Source organism: Morus notabilis, unplaced genomic scaffold (assembly GCF_000414095.1).
Source record: "Morus notabilis unplaced genomic scaffold, ASM41409v2 Scaffold1244, whole genome shotgun sequence".
Classification (NCBI taxonomy): Eukaryota; Viridiplantae; Streptophyta; class Magnoliopsida; order Rosales; family Moraceae; genus Morus; species Morus notabilis.
Genome location: NW_010361435.1, coordinates 63,328 through 79,774, shown reverse-complemented (window position 1 = coordinate 79,774; position 16,447 = coordinate 63,328). Strand labels below are relative to the sequence as shown.

At 32.3% G+C, this 16,447-nt stretch overlaps 2 protein-coding genes across 2 annotated transcripts; both read left to right on the top strand.

The window, feature by feature from the left end:
* Nucleotides 1–70: 70 nt before the first annotated feature.
* Nucleotides 71–5,578, top strand: LOC21385905 (serine/arginine-rich SC35-like splicing factor SCL33). The gene is made up of 6 exons (XM_024166525.1): nt 71–110; nt 1,600–1,764; nt 2,985–3,062; nt 3,935–4,099; nt 4,648–4,773; nt 5,170–5,578. Exons 2-6 carry the CDS (start codon nt 1,619–1,621, stop codon nt 5,372–5,374), a joined length of 720 nt encoding a protein of 239 aa, XP_024022293.1. The 5' UTR covers nt 71–110; nt 1,600–1,618; the 3' UTR covers nt 5,375–5,578.
* Nucleotides 5,579–11,956: 6,378 nt separating this feature from the next.
* LOC21385904 (glucan endo-1,3-beta-glucosidase 4) lies at nt 11,957–16,217 on the top strand. Its single transcript, XM_010099504.2, has 5 exons — nt 11,957–12,174; nt 13,519–13,637; nt 13,932–15,179; nt 15,661–15,688; nt 15,814–16,217. The coding sequence occupies exons 2-5, from the start codon at nt 13,571–13,573 to the stop codon at nt 15,953–15,955; spliced, it is 1,485 nt and encodes a 494-aa protein (XP_010097806.1). The 5' UTR covers nt 11,957–12,174; nt 13,519–13,570; the 3' UTR covers nt 15,956–16,217.
* Nucleotides 16,218–16,447: the final 230 nt, after the last annotated feature.

Genomic DNA, 16,447 nt, shown 5'->3' with positions numbered 1-16,447 from the left:
TTTATTTATTAGTGTATATGCGCGTGGCTTTTTGTTATATTAGCAAGCCGTGTCATTCTACTTATTCTTCCGCCACTACCCAACCCTCTCTCTTTCGCTTCAGCCTTCAGGTCTCTCTCTCTATCTCTCTCTTCCTTTTCGCTTTTTCGAACGTCTTCGCTTTCGCATTGTTAGGGTTTAGGATATTCTTGCAATTAGGGTTAGGTATTTCTGGAGAATTGCTTTCCGATTGTTGCTTTCGATGATATAAGTTTATGCATCGGTTTAGGGTTTGATGTTGTTCATTCTATTCTGTTCCCAATTTTGTTCGAGTATTTCTGTTCGATGTTTCTGTTCTTTGTCAGATTCAAATCTTAGGGTTTTGCTTTTATTCTTTCTGGGCAAATTTACGGGTTTTAGCTTCATTAAGAAAGTTGACGCGATTATCTTTTTCTTCTTTTTGTGTTTGTGTGACAGGATAGAAATAGAACAAATTATGACGTCAAAAGTCAATTTTATTTCCCTTGTGGGCTAGAACGAAGTTCTCTATATTGTGGGTTTTTGCGACCTCTAAAGAACTTGAACAACATTCCTTTATGTTTTTTTGGCTTTATAGCATTTTGAGGGATTTTTTATTTTCTTTTATTTTATGTTTTTACTACTTGCGTACTTGTCTTGCTAACTAGTTATAATGACCTTTGAATTGAACTTTAGGCCTCGCTTCGCAGATTTGAGTTTTCAATTTGAGTTGAGGTTTGACATTTTCTGAAAGCTTTTAACTGTAGCAGAAAAAGTTAGATATGATATTTTCTGCTACTTGCGTACTTGTCTTGCTAACTAGTTATAATGACCTTTGAATTGAAATTTAGGCCTCGCTTCGCGGATTTGAGTTTTCAATTTGAGTTGAGGTTTGACATTTTCTGAAAGCTTTTAACTGTAGCAGAAAAAGTTAGATATGATATTTTCTTAGAGTTTTTAACTCTAGAAAACCTAGAACTGAAAACTCGAATCGGTGAAATGAACGAGACCTTAGTAAAATCTTTTGCTTGACAGGATCTTAACTTTGCAAAATGGGTGGGGGGAACATAATACTTTTCAGAATTGAAAAAATTATGCTATTTGCTTTTATCTCTTTTGCCAATGTTTTGACTAATGATATGAACAACATGGCTCTAGCATAAATTTGAGTGATGACTGGTGACAACTATGGATTTTATGGTAGGGTCGAGTCTTATTATAAGACTTTAACTTGTTTTGTTTTATTTTCTTGTCGAATGTTAATCTGTATTTGTATCCCTTTTTGTGGATCTTTTCCATGATTGATTGTAAAAGGGTTAGATGTGTGTATCTTTTGGATGTAAAGGCTGATGTGCAATGTTTGTGTCTATGTTGTTGTTGTTGTCTTTGTTATTTTTCCTCCTAATAGAGGATTTAGAAAAAGTGTTATGCTCTGTAAGCAAACCATAAAACTAGCAGTGGCTTTAGACATAAACTAGTTATTTGACTTTTTAGCTCTTTTTCATACCATTGGGTCTGTTACTTCTACATGGTTTGTTTTATTGTGTTACCGCTGCTGCTGCTTTTGCTTATTCAAGTTTCTAATCAACTGGAATGTTTCAGAAATAAAAAGCTTTCTAATATGAGGAGGAGGAGTTACAGTCCATCACCCCCAAGGGGAGGTTATGACCGGAGAGGACGAAGCCCAAGTCCTAGGGGCCGCCATGGAGGTCGTGGTAGAGATCTTCCTACTAGTCTTCTAGTTCGCAATCTTCGCCACGACTGTAGGTCTGTCCTCGTCAACTGTTCAGATTATATGTTCTTAATGCAAAAACTTTTTTATTGTCTTTTTGTTGACCAGTGAACAATGATGAATATTGGTTGTTTTACCATGACATTCCACTTTTTGTTTTATGAACTGATTTTGTTCTTAATTTTTTAAAGCTGTATGGAAAAAGATAACCCATTGAGCATGGATGGCTTTTTGCATCTTTTTCCAAATCTCTTATGCGGATTGTCCAGATGATGTTTGTATCTGCAAAACTACAAAGTTAGAATAATGAATATTACACGAATATTAAATAAGTGTGGAGTTTATTTTTTCTAGGAACTACCCTAATTAGCTATAGCATATATGTATTCATGTTAAGTGAACTTGACTTAACTTGACTTTTTTTTTTTGGGTTGTGGCCCTAGTGTGCATAATTAAGATAACTATCTTGCCCAGAAGACTAACAGGTCAAAATACACGAGAGCAAAATTATAGAAGATTGTTTTTGGAATTGGTTTTAGATTGTTTTTGTAAACGTTTTTGCACGTCTTTTAAGACACGGAAATGAAAATGGTCTGCAAACTGTGTTTGTTTAGCAAATGTTTTGAAAACGAAAACAAACACAAAAAACAGTGAGAATGGTTTTTGTGAATGAATTAGAAACGGTTGAAAGTTGTTTTTCCTTTTTTGTTTTTATTTTCTAGTACTTATCAACAATGTTATAATATATTAATTAATAATTATAACCAAACACGATTTCACGTTTTTATTATACTCAAAACAATCTCTTAAAAAATCAACCAAACGCAATTTCAAAATCGGTCCTAAAATGATTCTTAAAACAATTTCATTTTTACTTTTGTACTGAAAACAAAATCATTTTGAAAATGTTACCAAAGGGGCCCTACATTTCTTCCATAATCTTGTTCTCATGTTTATATTTGAAGATATGTAATAAAATACACATTACGCGAGTTCTAAAAAGCAATTCACTTCTTCATTTTGTTTTTGAATGCAATAGTTATTTCTAGTTCTTAGATAGCATGAGGATCACCTTTTTTGTTTTTTAGAGAACCCTCCACATGTGGTTTTGTTCTTATCCTATCTTGTTTGTATCTTTGTTTGGTGAATACCATTTGCTCAGTACTTTTTTGTTTGTCATTTTTTTAGAATAATAGGATATAATGTCGTTCTCTCCTTCCCCCTCATTTTTATGTTGTGCTGTTATGTTACGCAGGCAAGATGATCTTCGAAGGCCATTTGGACAGTTTGGTCCTCTTAAGGACATTTATTTGCCAAAAGATTATTATACTGGGTGAGCATATCTGATTAGTGATTGTATTTGTTGAACTTGGAACATTACAGGATAAAATTTATATTTCTATCTATTTTCTCTTTTCTTAAGAAATTAATATTTTAGTTTCTTACTGTATTTTTGGGACATTTTTGGCGTGTTCTTTAATTTTTCATTTTTTGAGATAATTACAGTTGAAATGACATTAAACTTGTTGCTAAATATAGGTTTTATGAAATAACACTGATGTAGTGCCTCTTTGTCTATAACATTTGGTGATGCTGCTCCTTGGCCTGCCCCATTCTCTTGATTTTATTTCATAAGACTAGAGGGATAGATTCTATTAGCATTGCTTCAATAGGTTTAAGATTTTTTTCTTTTGAGATTCGAACAATCGTTTAAAATGCCTTTTGTGAGTTGTTACTCTAGATTTCCCTCCTTGACGTGGGGCTTTTTCTTCATCGTGTACTTCATTATCATTTGCTGAGTGCGTTATTGAAGTTGTTGAGGTTTAGCAGTGAATTTAGAGTTTTGAAGACACCAATCAAGTAATTAGAGTTCTTTTCGAGATGATGTTAATGATAGTGAAGATTTGAAGGAAGTTGGGTTTGAATACAATGTGATGTGAAGATATTCCAAGTCTTGAAGAATTTCAAGTCATCTTATAACTGACACTTTGCAAGGTCAGCAGCCTAGTGCTTGCTCTTTTATCATGACCCTCCATCTATTGGGGAAATTTACGACAAGATTTACTAGTAAAGGTTTATGGTATGCAAAGGACTTGTCAGCAAATCACAGTTGTCCTTCATTGTATATCTCATGTTTTGAACTTGTTTTTACTTAATGTTGTCTCCCTTTTGTTGTGTGTTTTCTTTTCCTTTTTTTACCCTCAGGGAACCGCGTGGATTTGGCTTTGTCCAATATGTTGATCCTACTGATGCCGCAGAGGCTAAATATCATATGGACGGACAGGTTCTTCTCAGTCGTGAGGTAACCGTTGTGTTTGCAGAGGAGAACAGGAAGAAGCCATCTGATATGAGACAACGGGAGCGAGGGAGGTAAGTTCTTTATTGTTCTTCTATCACGTGAATTTGAAATTTGATTTTCTTAAAATGAATTCTCTAATGCATGTCTTTTTTATTCTTTTTTTCTTTTTGTGGTAATTGGTATTGAGAGAGGCAGTTGAATAATTACAAAATGCTGACTGTGGCTTGTTTGTTTACGATAAATAATTCTTAGCGAACTGTTAAATTTACGCAGTTGAAAAAATGTATTGATTTCAAGCTCATTTACAAAATCAAGATTATTTTATCCCATTACCTGAAGAAGGTTTTCAGTAATGCAATTTTGTTCTAGTTTCAATACTTAAAGAGAGCGCTAGTTAGATGCTCTCTTTTTTTCACCCATTTAGTATATTGGTCAAATTCCTGAACTATTTAGTATTTGTTTAACATTTGTGCTACAATCTTTGAATTCTGAATTATGAAGTTTGTCATAAAGGCTTGTGTGACTTAAGACATTGAGTTTTCACTCTGTAATAGTAGTTGATATTTGATAATACCAGGTTTTCCGTATTCTTTTCCTAAGTAGTGTTGATATTATGCAGGGGTCGCTATCGGGATCGGAGACGGTCTCCTCCTCGATATTCCAGATCCCCACCTCCACGTCAGGCAAGGTCTCGCTCCCGTAGCGGAGAGTATTATTCCCCACCCAAACAAAGAAATTACTCGAGGCAAGTGGCGTTTAAGTTTACCTCCTGTTCTTATAATTTTACTCTTTAAGAATTTTCTTCGTGTAAGGAACACAATTAGTTATTTCCTTCCATGCATCAACTTAATGTTTTTGCCTTTTGATTCACGTGAATTGCTGTTAAGGTGTGAGGGGTTTAGTAGACTCTACTTGTTTTAACTGAAACAGTTTGGCTTTGTTCTGTAGACCAGCTTCTTCTAATGAGCAGAAGTCTCTTTTCTGTTTTATTTTGAGTTTCTACTTTGTGATTATTTGGTTGATTCTGGCTTCTTATCTGCTCCAGTCCAAGATTTGTATCCTTTTTTCTATTAGGTCTTTGCAATATTTTCAACGCCTAAACCCGGGTTTGGTTTGGTTTTTTTTTTTTTTTCTGGGCCAGATCTGTGTCACCGCAGGAGAGAAGGTATAGCCGTGAGAGGTCATACTCACAATCTCCACGCTACAATGGCTCAAGGAGCCGTAGTCAGAGCCCAGTCAGGGGTCCAAGCCGAAGCAGAAGCCAGAGCCCAAAGCGACGAAGTGTCGGCCGAAGTCCCAATAACTACCGTGAGGAACCCAATGGAGCTAGGTCTCCAACTCCTTGAACTGGGGGTACAGAACTGTCTCTAAGCTAGAGGATAGTGACTTGTTCCGCTATGTTTGCTTTCAGAGAGATTTCAAAATCTAGTTTGTTTTAATGTTTGTTAGCTCTGTTGGATGAGATTTAATCGGAGTCTTTCTAGTTCTGTTGAGACAACTTTGTGGTGGGAGATTATTATATCTAATGTTGGAAAACATATTTGATTCTATAGGCTTCCCTGTCTTGATTGCTGCTGAATTTTTGACCTATTCATATCCATGCTGCTAGGAAGGGATAGTTTTGGTCATTGCATGAAGAATAGTTAATTCTGGTCCAAAAACAAAAAGGAAAAACTTTAATTCATTTTTGTTTATACACAATAATTCATTAAACAACTTAGATCTGGATACAAAAAGTATTTTTAAAAAACATATATTCTGCTTTGAGTGTTATTTATTTAGTGTACTGGAGTTCTGATCTCATCAAATCTATAATATTATATCATATTTAATACACATCTATGAAATAATGAAAGGAAATCTACAGTAATGCCCCTCCAGACGTCACTGACCAAACATAAAAATTACGTCCTTTATTAACACTGAAGTTTATGTTATCACTTTCTTTCATCTATATATTTAGTTACTACGGTTGGGTAAAATTCTAGGGGAGAAACAAAATTAAAGAAGTGAGTTACAATGGTGCATTTTCTAATTTTTCTAAATAACAAATAACATTTTGTCTTGGATAAAGAGGCAATAGCATATTTTTGAAATGGTTTTTAATAAATATGATTGTCGTGAATGGTATATGTACCAGTAAATTTTTTATTTTACCCGGCTAGCCGCTAAATACAGCATTTATTAGTAATTAAAAATATATGTCTTGTATACTATATTCACAATAAGTAAATAAACAATACCAATAAATGTGTCATTTACTTCAATTGTCCAAAAAATATGACGTTTACTTAAAAACATTCAGAAAATAGGGATAATACCAAAAATACACATTGTATTCTGCCTATATACTATTTTTTTAATATCTTTAGTTAACCATTTTATGTATTTAGTCAAAATAATTAATGATTTAATCTTTTTTTTTTTTTACTTTTCTTCATTACAACTATTAGCTAAATAGTTATTATGAGAATGCATTTCACACTAGCCAAACATAACTAGTAAAAAGAGATTAGCCATTTTATTTTTTTCCTATCAGTTTATTCTTTCAAACAGTAATAAATCATGATTTTTTTATAAATATAATAAAGTTATTTATATTTTAAATTTATTGTTTAGTTAAAATAGAGAGTAATGTTAGAGTGGTTCATCTAAAAATTGCTTATTAAAATAGTTAAATTAAACTAAAATTTAAAGAGTTCTCTTCTTACTATGCAAATGCCTTAAACGCCTTTTGTGTTTATAAAATAAGGCTTAATATACCCCCTGAAGCACTTATTTCTTAAATGAAGATTAGTCTTCCCACCCTTCATTAAACATAATTGAAAACATTATTAAACTAAAGTATTGAATAAAATCAATCTTAAAAAAATGAAAAACCCCCCAAAATAATCAAAGTATTTGTTTAATTGGAATATTCATTTTAAAATTTTAATTTTTTTTATTTAGCTTTTTAGTTAAATCATATCTAAAATACCAATTAATATAGATAGGGAAGGATAATCTTAGGATTATTTTTATTGGTGTCCCTGAACTTTGGGGTCACTCTCAGTTCGCCACTTGAACTTTAAAAACTCTCATTTTGTACCCTGAATTTTGAATTGTTCTCACCTAATCCATGTTGTTGCAATTTTTATTAAAATTAGCCAGAAAAGAGGGGGTTAAGTCTGGTCATGTGGTTTTTATCTTTTTCTTTTTAATAAAAATTAAAACAGAAAGACCACATGATTGCGTTATTCTCTTTTTTTCTATCTATTGTAACACAAATTACAACAGAAGGAGTTGAGTGGAAACAATTCAAAGTTTATGGACAAAGTGAGTGTTTTTAAAATTTAAGGGCAAACTGAGAAAGACCATAAAGTTCAGAGGGCATCAGTGTTAATACTATTTAAAAATTTAATTGCCTTAGGAGATATTTTAACTCTGATTTTTTAAACACATGGTATTTTGTGCATTTGCATAATAAGAAGGATAAAAGTAGTATTTTGACAAAAGATTGTTTTTGGGCATTTTCCCTTAAAAAAATGTATTTACTAAAATTACTTTTAATTTTGTTGCTAAGTCTTTGTGGGCCTGAGATGGTTTCGCTATTATCCTTGCAACTAAGGATGAAAATATCGACATTTTTACTGATATTTGTGTGAAAATTTTCATATTTTAGAAGTACTGATATGAAAATAGGCGTATAGTATCTTTTCCGCAGAATATTCTGAAATTTTCACGGATATTTCCGTAAATATCGATATTTTCACAGAAATTTCTATTTCTGAATAAAACATAGTGTTAAATGACCAAATATCGTGAAACTTTTATGAAAATATTGCAGAAATATAGGTAAAATTTCCACAGAAATATCCGCAACTTTATATATACATATATATTATTTTATTTTTCAGAAAAAATTAAAAAATATGACATGTCTAAAATTATATAAGGAGCTATTCAAACTCCATGTCTTGGTATAAGTATTATTTAAACCAAAAATGTGTTCAAAATACCTTCGAACTTCCTAAAAGCTCTTTTTAGTATTGATAATTTATCATCATGTATGAAATCATATATGTATGATATATATATATATATATATATTACGTTGACTTTCAACTATTTACTTAATTTGTGAACGTGTGCTTAATATTTATAGTATTATGATCACATTTTATCTTGCATATTTATCAAATAATTAATATTTTACATAGTGTTAAATGACCAAATATCGTGAAACTTTTATGAAAATATTGCAGAAATATAGGTAAAATTTCCACAGAAATATCCGCAACTTTATATATACATATATATTATTTTATTTTTCAGAAAAAATTAAAAAATATGACATGTCTAAAATTATATAAGGAGCTATTCAAACTCCATGTCTTGGTATAAGTATTATTTAAACCAAAAATGTGTTCAAAATACCTTCGAACTTCCTAAAAGCTCTTTTTAGTATTGATAATTTATCATCATGTATGAAATCATATATGTATGATATATATATATATATATATATATATTACGTTGACTTTCAACTATTTACTTAATTTGTGAACGTGTGCTTAATATTTATAGTATTATGATCACATTTTATCTTGCATATTTATCAAATAATTAATATTTTAATTAAAAATTTTATCTAATTAATGTATTATTATCTATTTTAAAATTTCTTAAAGTCTCATTTAAAAATATAATATTTTAATATGAATTTCTATTTTTTTAAGTTAATTTCTACCGATATCAATATTTTCATAAAATTTAAATACTAATATTTTTATAAATATCAACATTTTTATAAAATTTAAATTTAAATATTTATGTAAATATCGATATTTTCATCCACCCTGCAACACTGATGGGTGGGTCTTTCTTAGCAGCGAGTGAAAAAGGAAGGCAACAGAGAGTGTCTATAGAAAGAGCCAACTTCTTTTTGACGATTTGTACCCTTTCAGCCTCACTTTACAACTAAGCATCAATCAGCTAACTTTTTTTCTTTTTTCTTTTTCACTATGGTCTTCTCTTCAATTTGATTCGCTTCTCTTGGACCCTTTTATTTCCAAGACAATCCTAAGTTTTCCATTTTGTTTTGATTCCTCTGGGTCCCATTTGATTAAGATTGTCGATTTTCTGGCTTTTGCCTTTTAAACGAACACAAGAAACGGTCCTTTCTAACGTTCTTTTCTTTTTCAAGATACTACATTTAGATTAGAGGTATAAAACATAACAGTCTCATTTATTTCACCGATTCGAGTTTAAAATTTAAATTTTATTATAATAAAAAACTATAAAAAATAATTATATTTAACTTTTTTACTACAGTAAAAATTTGTATACATGTAACATACACACTGTACTTTTGTTTGGAAAATCCCTCAAAAAATATATATATTTGAAAATAATAGCATCAATAACTCAAGTAATGGTCATTGTTTCCTTTAGAGGGGGGGAAAAAAAAAAAAAACAGTAATGGTCCTTACATGATGTTTGTAATAATTAGGAGTGAGAGCTTCAAACTCTAAACTTCAACATTGGAGGTGTGTGTGAATTTATTGCTTGATTAACCTGTAATAATCATTATTGTATAGTAAGTCGCATGAGAAGAAAATGATGTTGTGTAAATTACACTTGTATGTACGAGTCAAAATATAAGTAAAAGGGATAATGGGATATGTACAAAAGTGATTTACCGAGTAAATGAGTGATCAACAAGTGTTTGGTTTGTAAATTAAAATGTGATTAGAATTATTTTTTATTTACGTGTATTTTTTGTGAGAAAAAACACTGTAACGAACCATGAACCATGATTCAAATCATGATTTGAATCATCTAACCAAACATCACTTATTAAAGATTTTGTCTGATTTAAAATCATAATTCTTAATTTTACTATAGTATTTTTTTCTCATAAAAAAATTAAAATCATAAACTATAATTTTAACCTCATAAATCAAACGTAACCTAATTTATTTACTTTAATATACAAATTCGACTTTTCAAATTTATAATTTTGTTTCATTATTGTAAGGCTCCCATTGTACTTCATATAAACAATGTGTGGGGGCGATTTTCATATACTCAGCGCAAGATATTTTTTTTTTAATATGCGTAGAGTTATATATTTTTCTATTGATAATTTACGAGAGTGAATAAAAGGTAACTAGTGCATATGAATTGGACAAATCAAATGTCCGACCTTAGCTAACTACTTAACCAACACTCTGTCTGGTTGCTCCCTAACGGTTAGTTCATGAATTCAGAATCATGATTCAAAATTATTTGTGATTTATGTGTGTTTTTTATGAGAAAAAACACTGTAGTAAACCACGAACTATGATACAAATCATGGTACGAATCTACCAACCAAACGCAAGATCTCCTTCCTTTTTGAATTGCTCTCCAAAACTCAGTTGAGCACAAATTACCCTTTGTGAGACTCATTTGTGGGCAATCAAAAATATTCCAAGTTATGTTTGGTTGGACGGATGGAGAACAAAAAAGATAAATAAAGTTAGAGAAATTAGACGTTTGGTTCATGGATTAGAATCATGAGATTAAAATTATTTTCGATTTATGTGTATTTTTTATGAGAGAAAATACTGTAGCGAACTATGAACCATGATTCAAATCAATGTGAAAGATGCAAAAAATTATAATGATTTAAATAGAAGGGAGGAAGAGTTCAAAGAAAATAGTACTATATTGTCTCGTCTATTTTTTTTATTAATAATTCTTTTAAAGAATAAAATAGTCTTTTTAAATTGGATAGAAGTTCATCTGCTTAAATTAAATAAATATGTCTTTTTCCCTTTTGAGAAGCAACTTTCATATTGGATCTCGTCAAAATAAAATAAACATAACTTGATAAAGATGAAACATCTTCTCGTTTGGTTCGTTAGTACGAGTTTTTAATTCGAATTGAGATGCGACTTTAAGTGAGAGTTTTTAACAGTAATAAAACTGAAATTAAAAACTTGAATTAGTAAAATGAACAAGATTAAATTGTGATGCTTAGATTTTTTTTTGGATATCTATATGGTGGAGCATGTTATTTTGCTCCACCGATGAAAATAATTATTTTTAACTGTTAGATTAATTTTTTAACGATCAAATCTATATAAATTTGTATAAAAATTTAAAATACGTCACATAAAATTACTCTTACTACATATGTTAAAAAATTAATCTCACAGTTAAAGCACAATTCCCATTAATGACATAAAATAACATATTCTCCCCTAAAAATTCCTTTTTCTTAAGGAAAAAAAATTCATATCCTATTAAAAAATGAGAAAAAAATTATGCTGATTGTTACTTTTTTTGAGTAATAATAGTGGTGAGCACCCCATTATTGCCATGAATTTGAACGGTCGTTTCGAACGTGACTTTTCGTCACCTTTACCTTCTTATTTCCACTTGATAAAATGGACTTTTTGTAAGGAGAAAATAAAAAGAATTAAATAATTTCATTAAATAAGTCAACCAATATTCAACAATAAGAAAATAAAAATTAGAAATTCAAAAGTAAATTTATTTCTAGGTGACGATCTTGATGCGTTCTGTCCCAGCACATGCATTTTCGTGTAATAAAATTTCAAAAAAGAAGAAAAGAAGAAGAAAAAAAAAGACAAAAGACACGAAACAAACAACAACAAAACAAAAACAAAACAAAAAATTGACGTAATTGGATCGTGTTTGATTTCAGTCTAGCTATGTAGCAAAGCTGCCATTGGAAGGTTTAAGAATTGAGAAAATTTTATTTTTTCCCCTTTATTAATAATATATGACTACGTACGCGTAGAATATAATAAGTTATAATGGCTGGGAAATTAAGTGGGGTATAGTTTGTCAGACCCAAAAAAAAAAAAATCAATTTTTATTTATTTATTGTTGGTAGTACATACTAGAAGTGGTAATGCTTTGTGGGTTTGGTTTAAGCGCGGTGTTCTGGCTTCCACATTGAAGAACAACTTGCTTTGAAATTACTACTTTTTTCTGAGAATCTTTTCTAAAATTCTTTTCTGTGTTCCCTTCAGTTTTTCTTTCTTTGTTCGAGTGGGCGTGTGTCTATACTATTTCTCTGTGCTTTGTTTACTTGTGTGGGTTTTGTAGGGATTTATCTCTGGATTTCACAGCTGGGAATTTTTTCGATCAGGTATTTTTTACTCTTTTTTTTTTTTTTTTTTTTTTTGTCGATGTCGATTCTGCTTCTGGGTTCCTTGTCATTGTTCCTCTTCCTTTTTGTGTGTGTGTGTGTGTGTGTGGGAGTGGGACTTGCAAGGTAGGGAAGAGGATTTGGCATCTGGGTTTTGTGTGAAATACACACACACACACATATATGTTCCATATTTTCTTGGTCTACTCACCCTCCTGAAATGCTAATTAAACATCCTGACTGGGAAACTTAAGCATGCTAATTAAGCATGCTTTAAAAGGGGTAATGTTGCAAATTTACCTTATTTGGTTTTTGAACATCCTGACTGGGAAACTTACTTGGAAGTTGTCAGACATTTTTTTAGGAGCTTCTCAAGATAATGTTTATGTCATGCTGCTTGTTTAAGTTGTACTTCTTTTCTATATTTGGGTTTTTTTTTTTTTTTTTTTTTTGGATTATTGAACTCATCTTGCAGCGTTTACAGCATAATATACTAATTATTTAATTGATAAAGTTTGAAATATCATGAATTAGGACCATTTTTTAGTACCATTTGGAATTATTCGAGTCTTTTGGGCCATTCGCCAAACATGTGCTATGTTTTTACTTTTTATAACTTGTAGAAAAAATGTCACTATTAGTTGGTAAAGAACTAGAGCTTTCATTTCTCCGCAAGCTTCATTACTATATGGCACCTTAGCAATTGGGCTTGTTAGACTGTGTGAACTGTGCAAACTGTTGAATTATCGTGAAGGTGGGTTAGTCATGGTTGTTGGGCAGAATTATCTTTGGGTGGGTTAGTCATGGTTGTTGGGCAGAATTATCTTTGGGTGCGAAATAGACGGTATACGGAGAAATGGTCATGGATCGTAAGATTTTTTTTTCCTTTATTACCAGAGGTTAGGCATCTCCTAGCTTCCTTGATCAAGTGAGAATAGTTAGTAGTTTTATTATCTAATACAAGATGATGTTGTGTCGATAATTTATGCTGGTGAAACTTGGTAAAAATTCGGTGGCATTGTTCATTTAAGTTTTGTTTGAGGCATTTATGTCATGTGCTTATCTAGGAAGAAAGATGATGTTTTTAAGTGTCATGTATTTGTTGATGAAACAGGTCTGAGTGAGTTATGATTTGTTGATTTTCCTAACAAAAACATATTTGACTATCTGTATTCCTAAACTTTTCCGTAGAGTTCAGATATTTTCTTACTACATATACATTATCAGATTATCTTTTTCGAATAATTTCCAAAGGCATTTTTTTATCACAATCTATCTGTTCAAATTTTGTCTTTAGCTCATGGGATTTTACTTCAGCTTCTATCTATTTGCTGATTTTGACAGTTGAGGACTTGAGAATTAAACGAGAAAGGAGTGCAGATTTTCATCAGACTGGATGGTGCGTGAAAAATGGCTTGGAAGCCTGTTTTTCCTCTTAGTTGGCATGTTTGCCAACGCATTGGGTAACGTAACAGACTTGTAACAATCTCTTTTCCCGCTATTTAGTGTTTTCTGCTGATTTGCATAAAACCAAATGCTTGAATCAAGTTCTTGCAGTTCATTGTGGTTGAGGACGACCCGAGGCATGTCTTCACATGTACATGTAGATAAACATAGCTTGGTTTGTTATTTATTAAAGATGGTTTGAACATTTTAAGTTTTCAGTCTAGTGGAAAGAGGTTCATTGTAAAAAGAAAGATAGATTGACAAGCACAGTATTGAGAGTATAACAACCTACTCCCTTTTTGAACTTGTAGGTGCATTTGTTGGGATAAACATTGGAACTGATGTTTCCACCCTTCCATCAGAAATAGATATTGTTGCAATTCTAAAAGCCCATCAATTCACACATGTACGCCTTTATGATGCCAATACTCGCTTGCTGAAAGCCCTTGCTGGGAGTGGAATAGAAGTAATGGTGGGTGTCGCGAATGAGGAAGTTCTTGGTATCGGAGAGTCTCCATCAGTAGCCGCTGCATGGGTTAACAAGAATGTTGCAGCTTACGTGCCCACAACTAATATCACTACCATTGCTGTAGGTAGCGAGGTTCTCACCTCAATTCCCAATGCTGCTTCGGTCTTGGTTTCTGCCATGAATTACCTTCACAAAGCACTAGTCGCTGCAAATCTAAATTTTCAGGTCAAAGTCTCAACTCCACAATCTATGGACATCATCCCTAGGTCTTTCCCCCCCTCCACTGCCAACTTCAATTCTTCGTGGAACTCCACAATCTACCAACTCCTCCAGTTTTTGAAAAACACGAATTCCTATTACATGTTAAACGCCTATCCGTATTATGGGTACACCCGAGGGAACGGTATTTTCCCGATTGATTATGCTCTTTTCAAACCACTTCCCTCGGTCAAGCAGATTGTTGACCCGAACACTCTTTTCCACTACAACAGCATGTTTGATGCGATGGTGGATGCTACCTATTACGCTATTGAGGCCTCAAACTTCACTGGGATCCCTATTGTTGTCACTGAAGCTGGTTGGCCTTGGCTTGGTGGAGCTAAGGAACCTGATGCTACTGTAGAAAACGCAGAGACCTTCAATAATAACTTGATCCGGCGAGTTCTAAACAATTCAGGTCCGCCAAGTCAGCCAAATTTTCCCATAAACACATATATCTATGAGTTGTTTAACGAAGACAAGAGGTCAGGACCTGTGTCGGAAAAGAATTGGGGTGTGCTCTTTACGAATGGCAGCACTGTTTATCCATTGAATTTGGGCACTTCTGGTCGAGCTACTGGAAATTCTTCGGCTGTTTTTTGTGTGGCAAAGTCTGATGCGGATCCTGACAAGTTGCAAGAGGGTTTAAACTGGGCGTGTGGACAAGGCCAAGCTAACTGCAGTGCCATACAACCCGGGCAGCCATGTTATCTCCCTGATAGTCTTGTGAATCACGCTTCATATGCATATAACAACTATTATCAAAGAATGCGGAGTGTTGGTGGAACATGTGATTTTGATGGCACAGCTACTCAGACCGATACTGATCCAAGTAAGTTTTGTCGGGGTTTTTTTTTTGTTTTGTTTTGTTTTTTTCCCCCTCTTTTTACTATGCAGTTTATTATGTATATCGGAATCATATGGCCACCTCAACTGTTGTTTTTATGATGCTTCTCAAACTCAGTAGAACCTTCTAATAAAAGATTCTAATGTATTGAGCAGGCCCTTAGGCTATAAAACATATATATCCTAGAAGAAATTTAGAGGTGTATTTTGAAGAAATGAAACCATGAATTCAAAGATGTATTTTATAGAGTTTTTATGTTTGTTAAATATTCTGGCTTTGCTTTGTATCCACACTTAGTACATGTCTATTTGTGAAAAACTATATTTCTCCTTCAAGCCCTTAAAACACTCTCTTAATATTTGTAGGTTGACCATTTTACATCTTTAGACCATGGTGATATTATTTTTTCATACCCTTTTCCTTTAAGTTACCCCTAATTTAATTCTTTATGGGCATCTTTTTGCAGGTTCTGGATCTTGTGTTTTTGCAGGAAGGTAAGAATCCAAACCCAACTATTTCAAATATTCTTAAATCTTACTTACCCAACACAAGAAAAATGGGGACTTTATAGTAATTAAGGATACAACTCTAGAAATGATTGTTTTGATTTTGAAAACAGCTCTAATTCGAGTGGCCGCGGACTTGTCTCTCCCTCCTCACTTTCGCCCGAGGTCTCTCCGGGATCGTCGTCTTCAAACCTTAAAATTTTGAGGCTTCAGCTATTAATACCGGCGACCTTTCTTGCTTTGGTTTTTGTTTGAGTCGAGGGATTCCAACTTATATGTGCTAATATTGTGCCAGCTGAAGCAAGCATATTTTGAGATTGCAGAGCAATGGAATATTCTTTTTGGTCAATGTTGGTTGTGTTTCTAGTAGTTTTAGTGCAGGCATTCTCTTGAAGTAGCACTTAGAACCTTGATTTTTCCTCCTTTCTATTTTTTGTTTTTGGGAAAAAAACAAATGAACACCTTGATTTTGTACCTTAATCAATTGATTTTGCAAATGTGCTTTATTTGTTTCCAATTGGTCATATATGCTTAAAATGAATAGGCATTAAAGAAGGGACATTTGAAATATTCATGGTAACTTTTCCATCATTGCATTTCCTTCCAGAGCTGCCTGCGTATTATGTTTCTTCTATGTTACAATTTACTTGGACTTGGGACTCACGTATAGTTGGTATTTTCTTTCTCTCATAGTGATTTTTTTATTATTATTTTTTTATTTATTTTTTGAATAGGGGCAGTATTGCA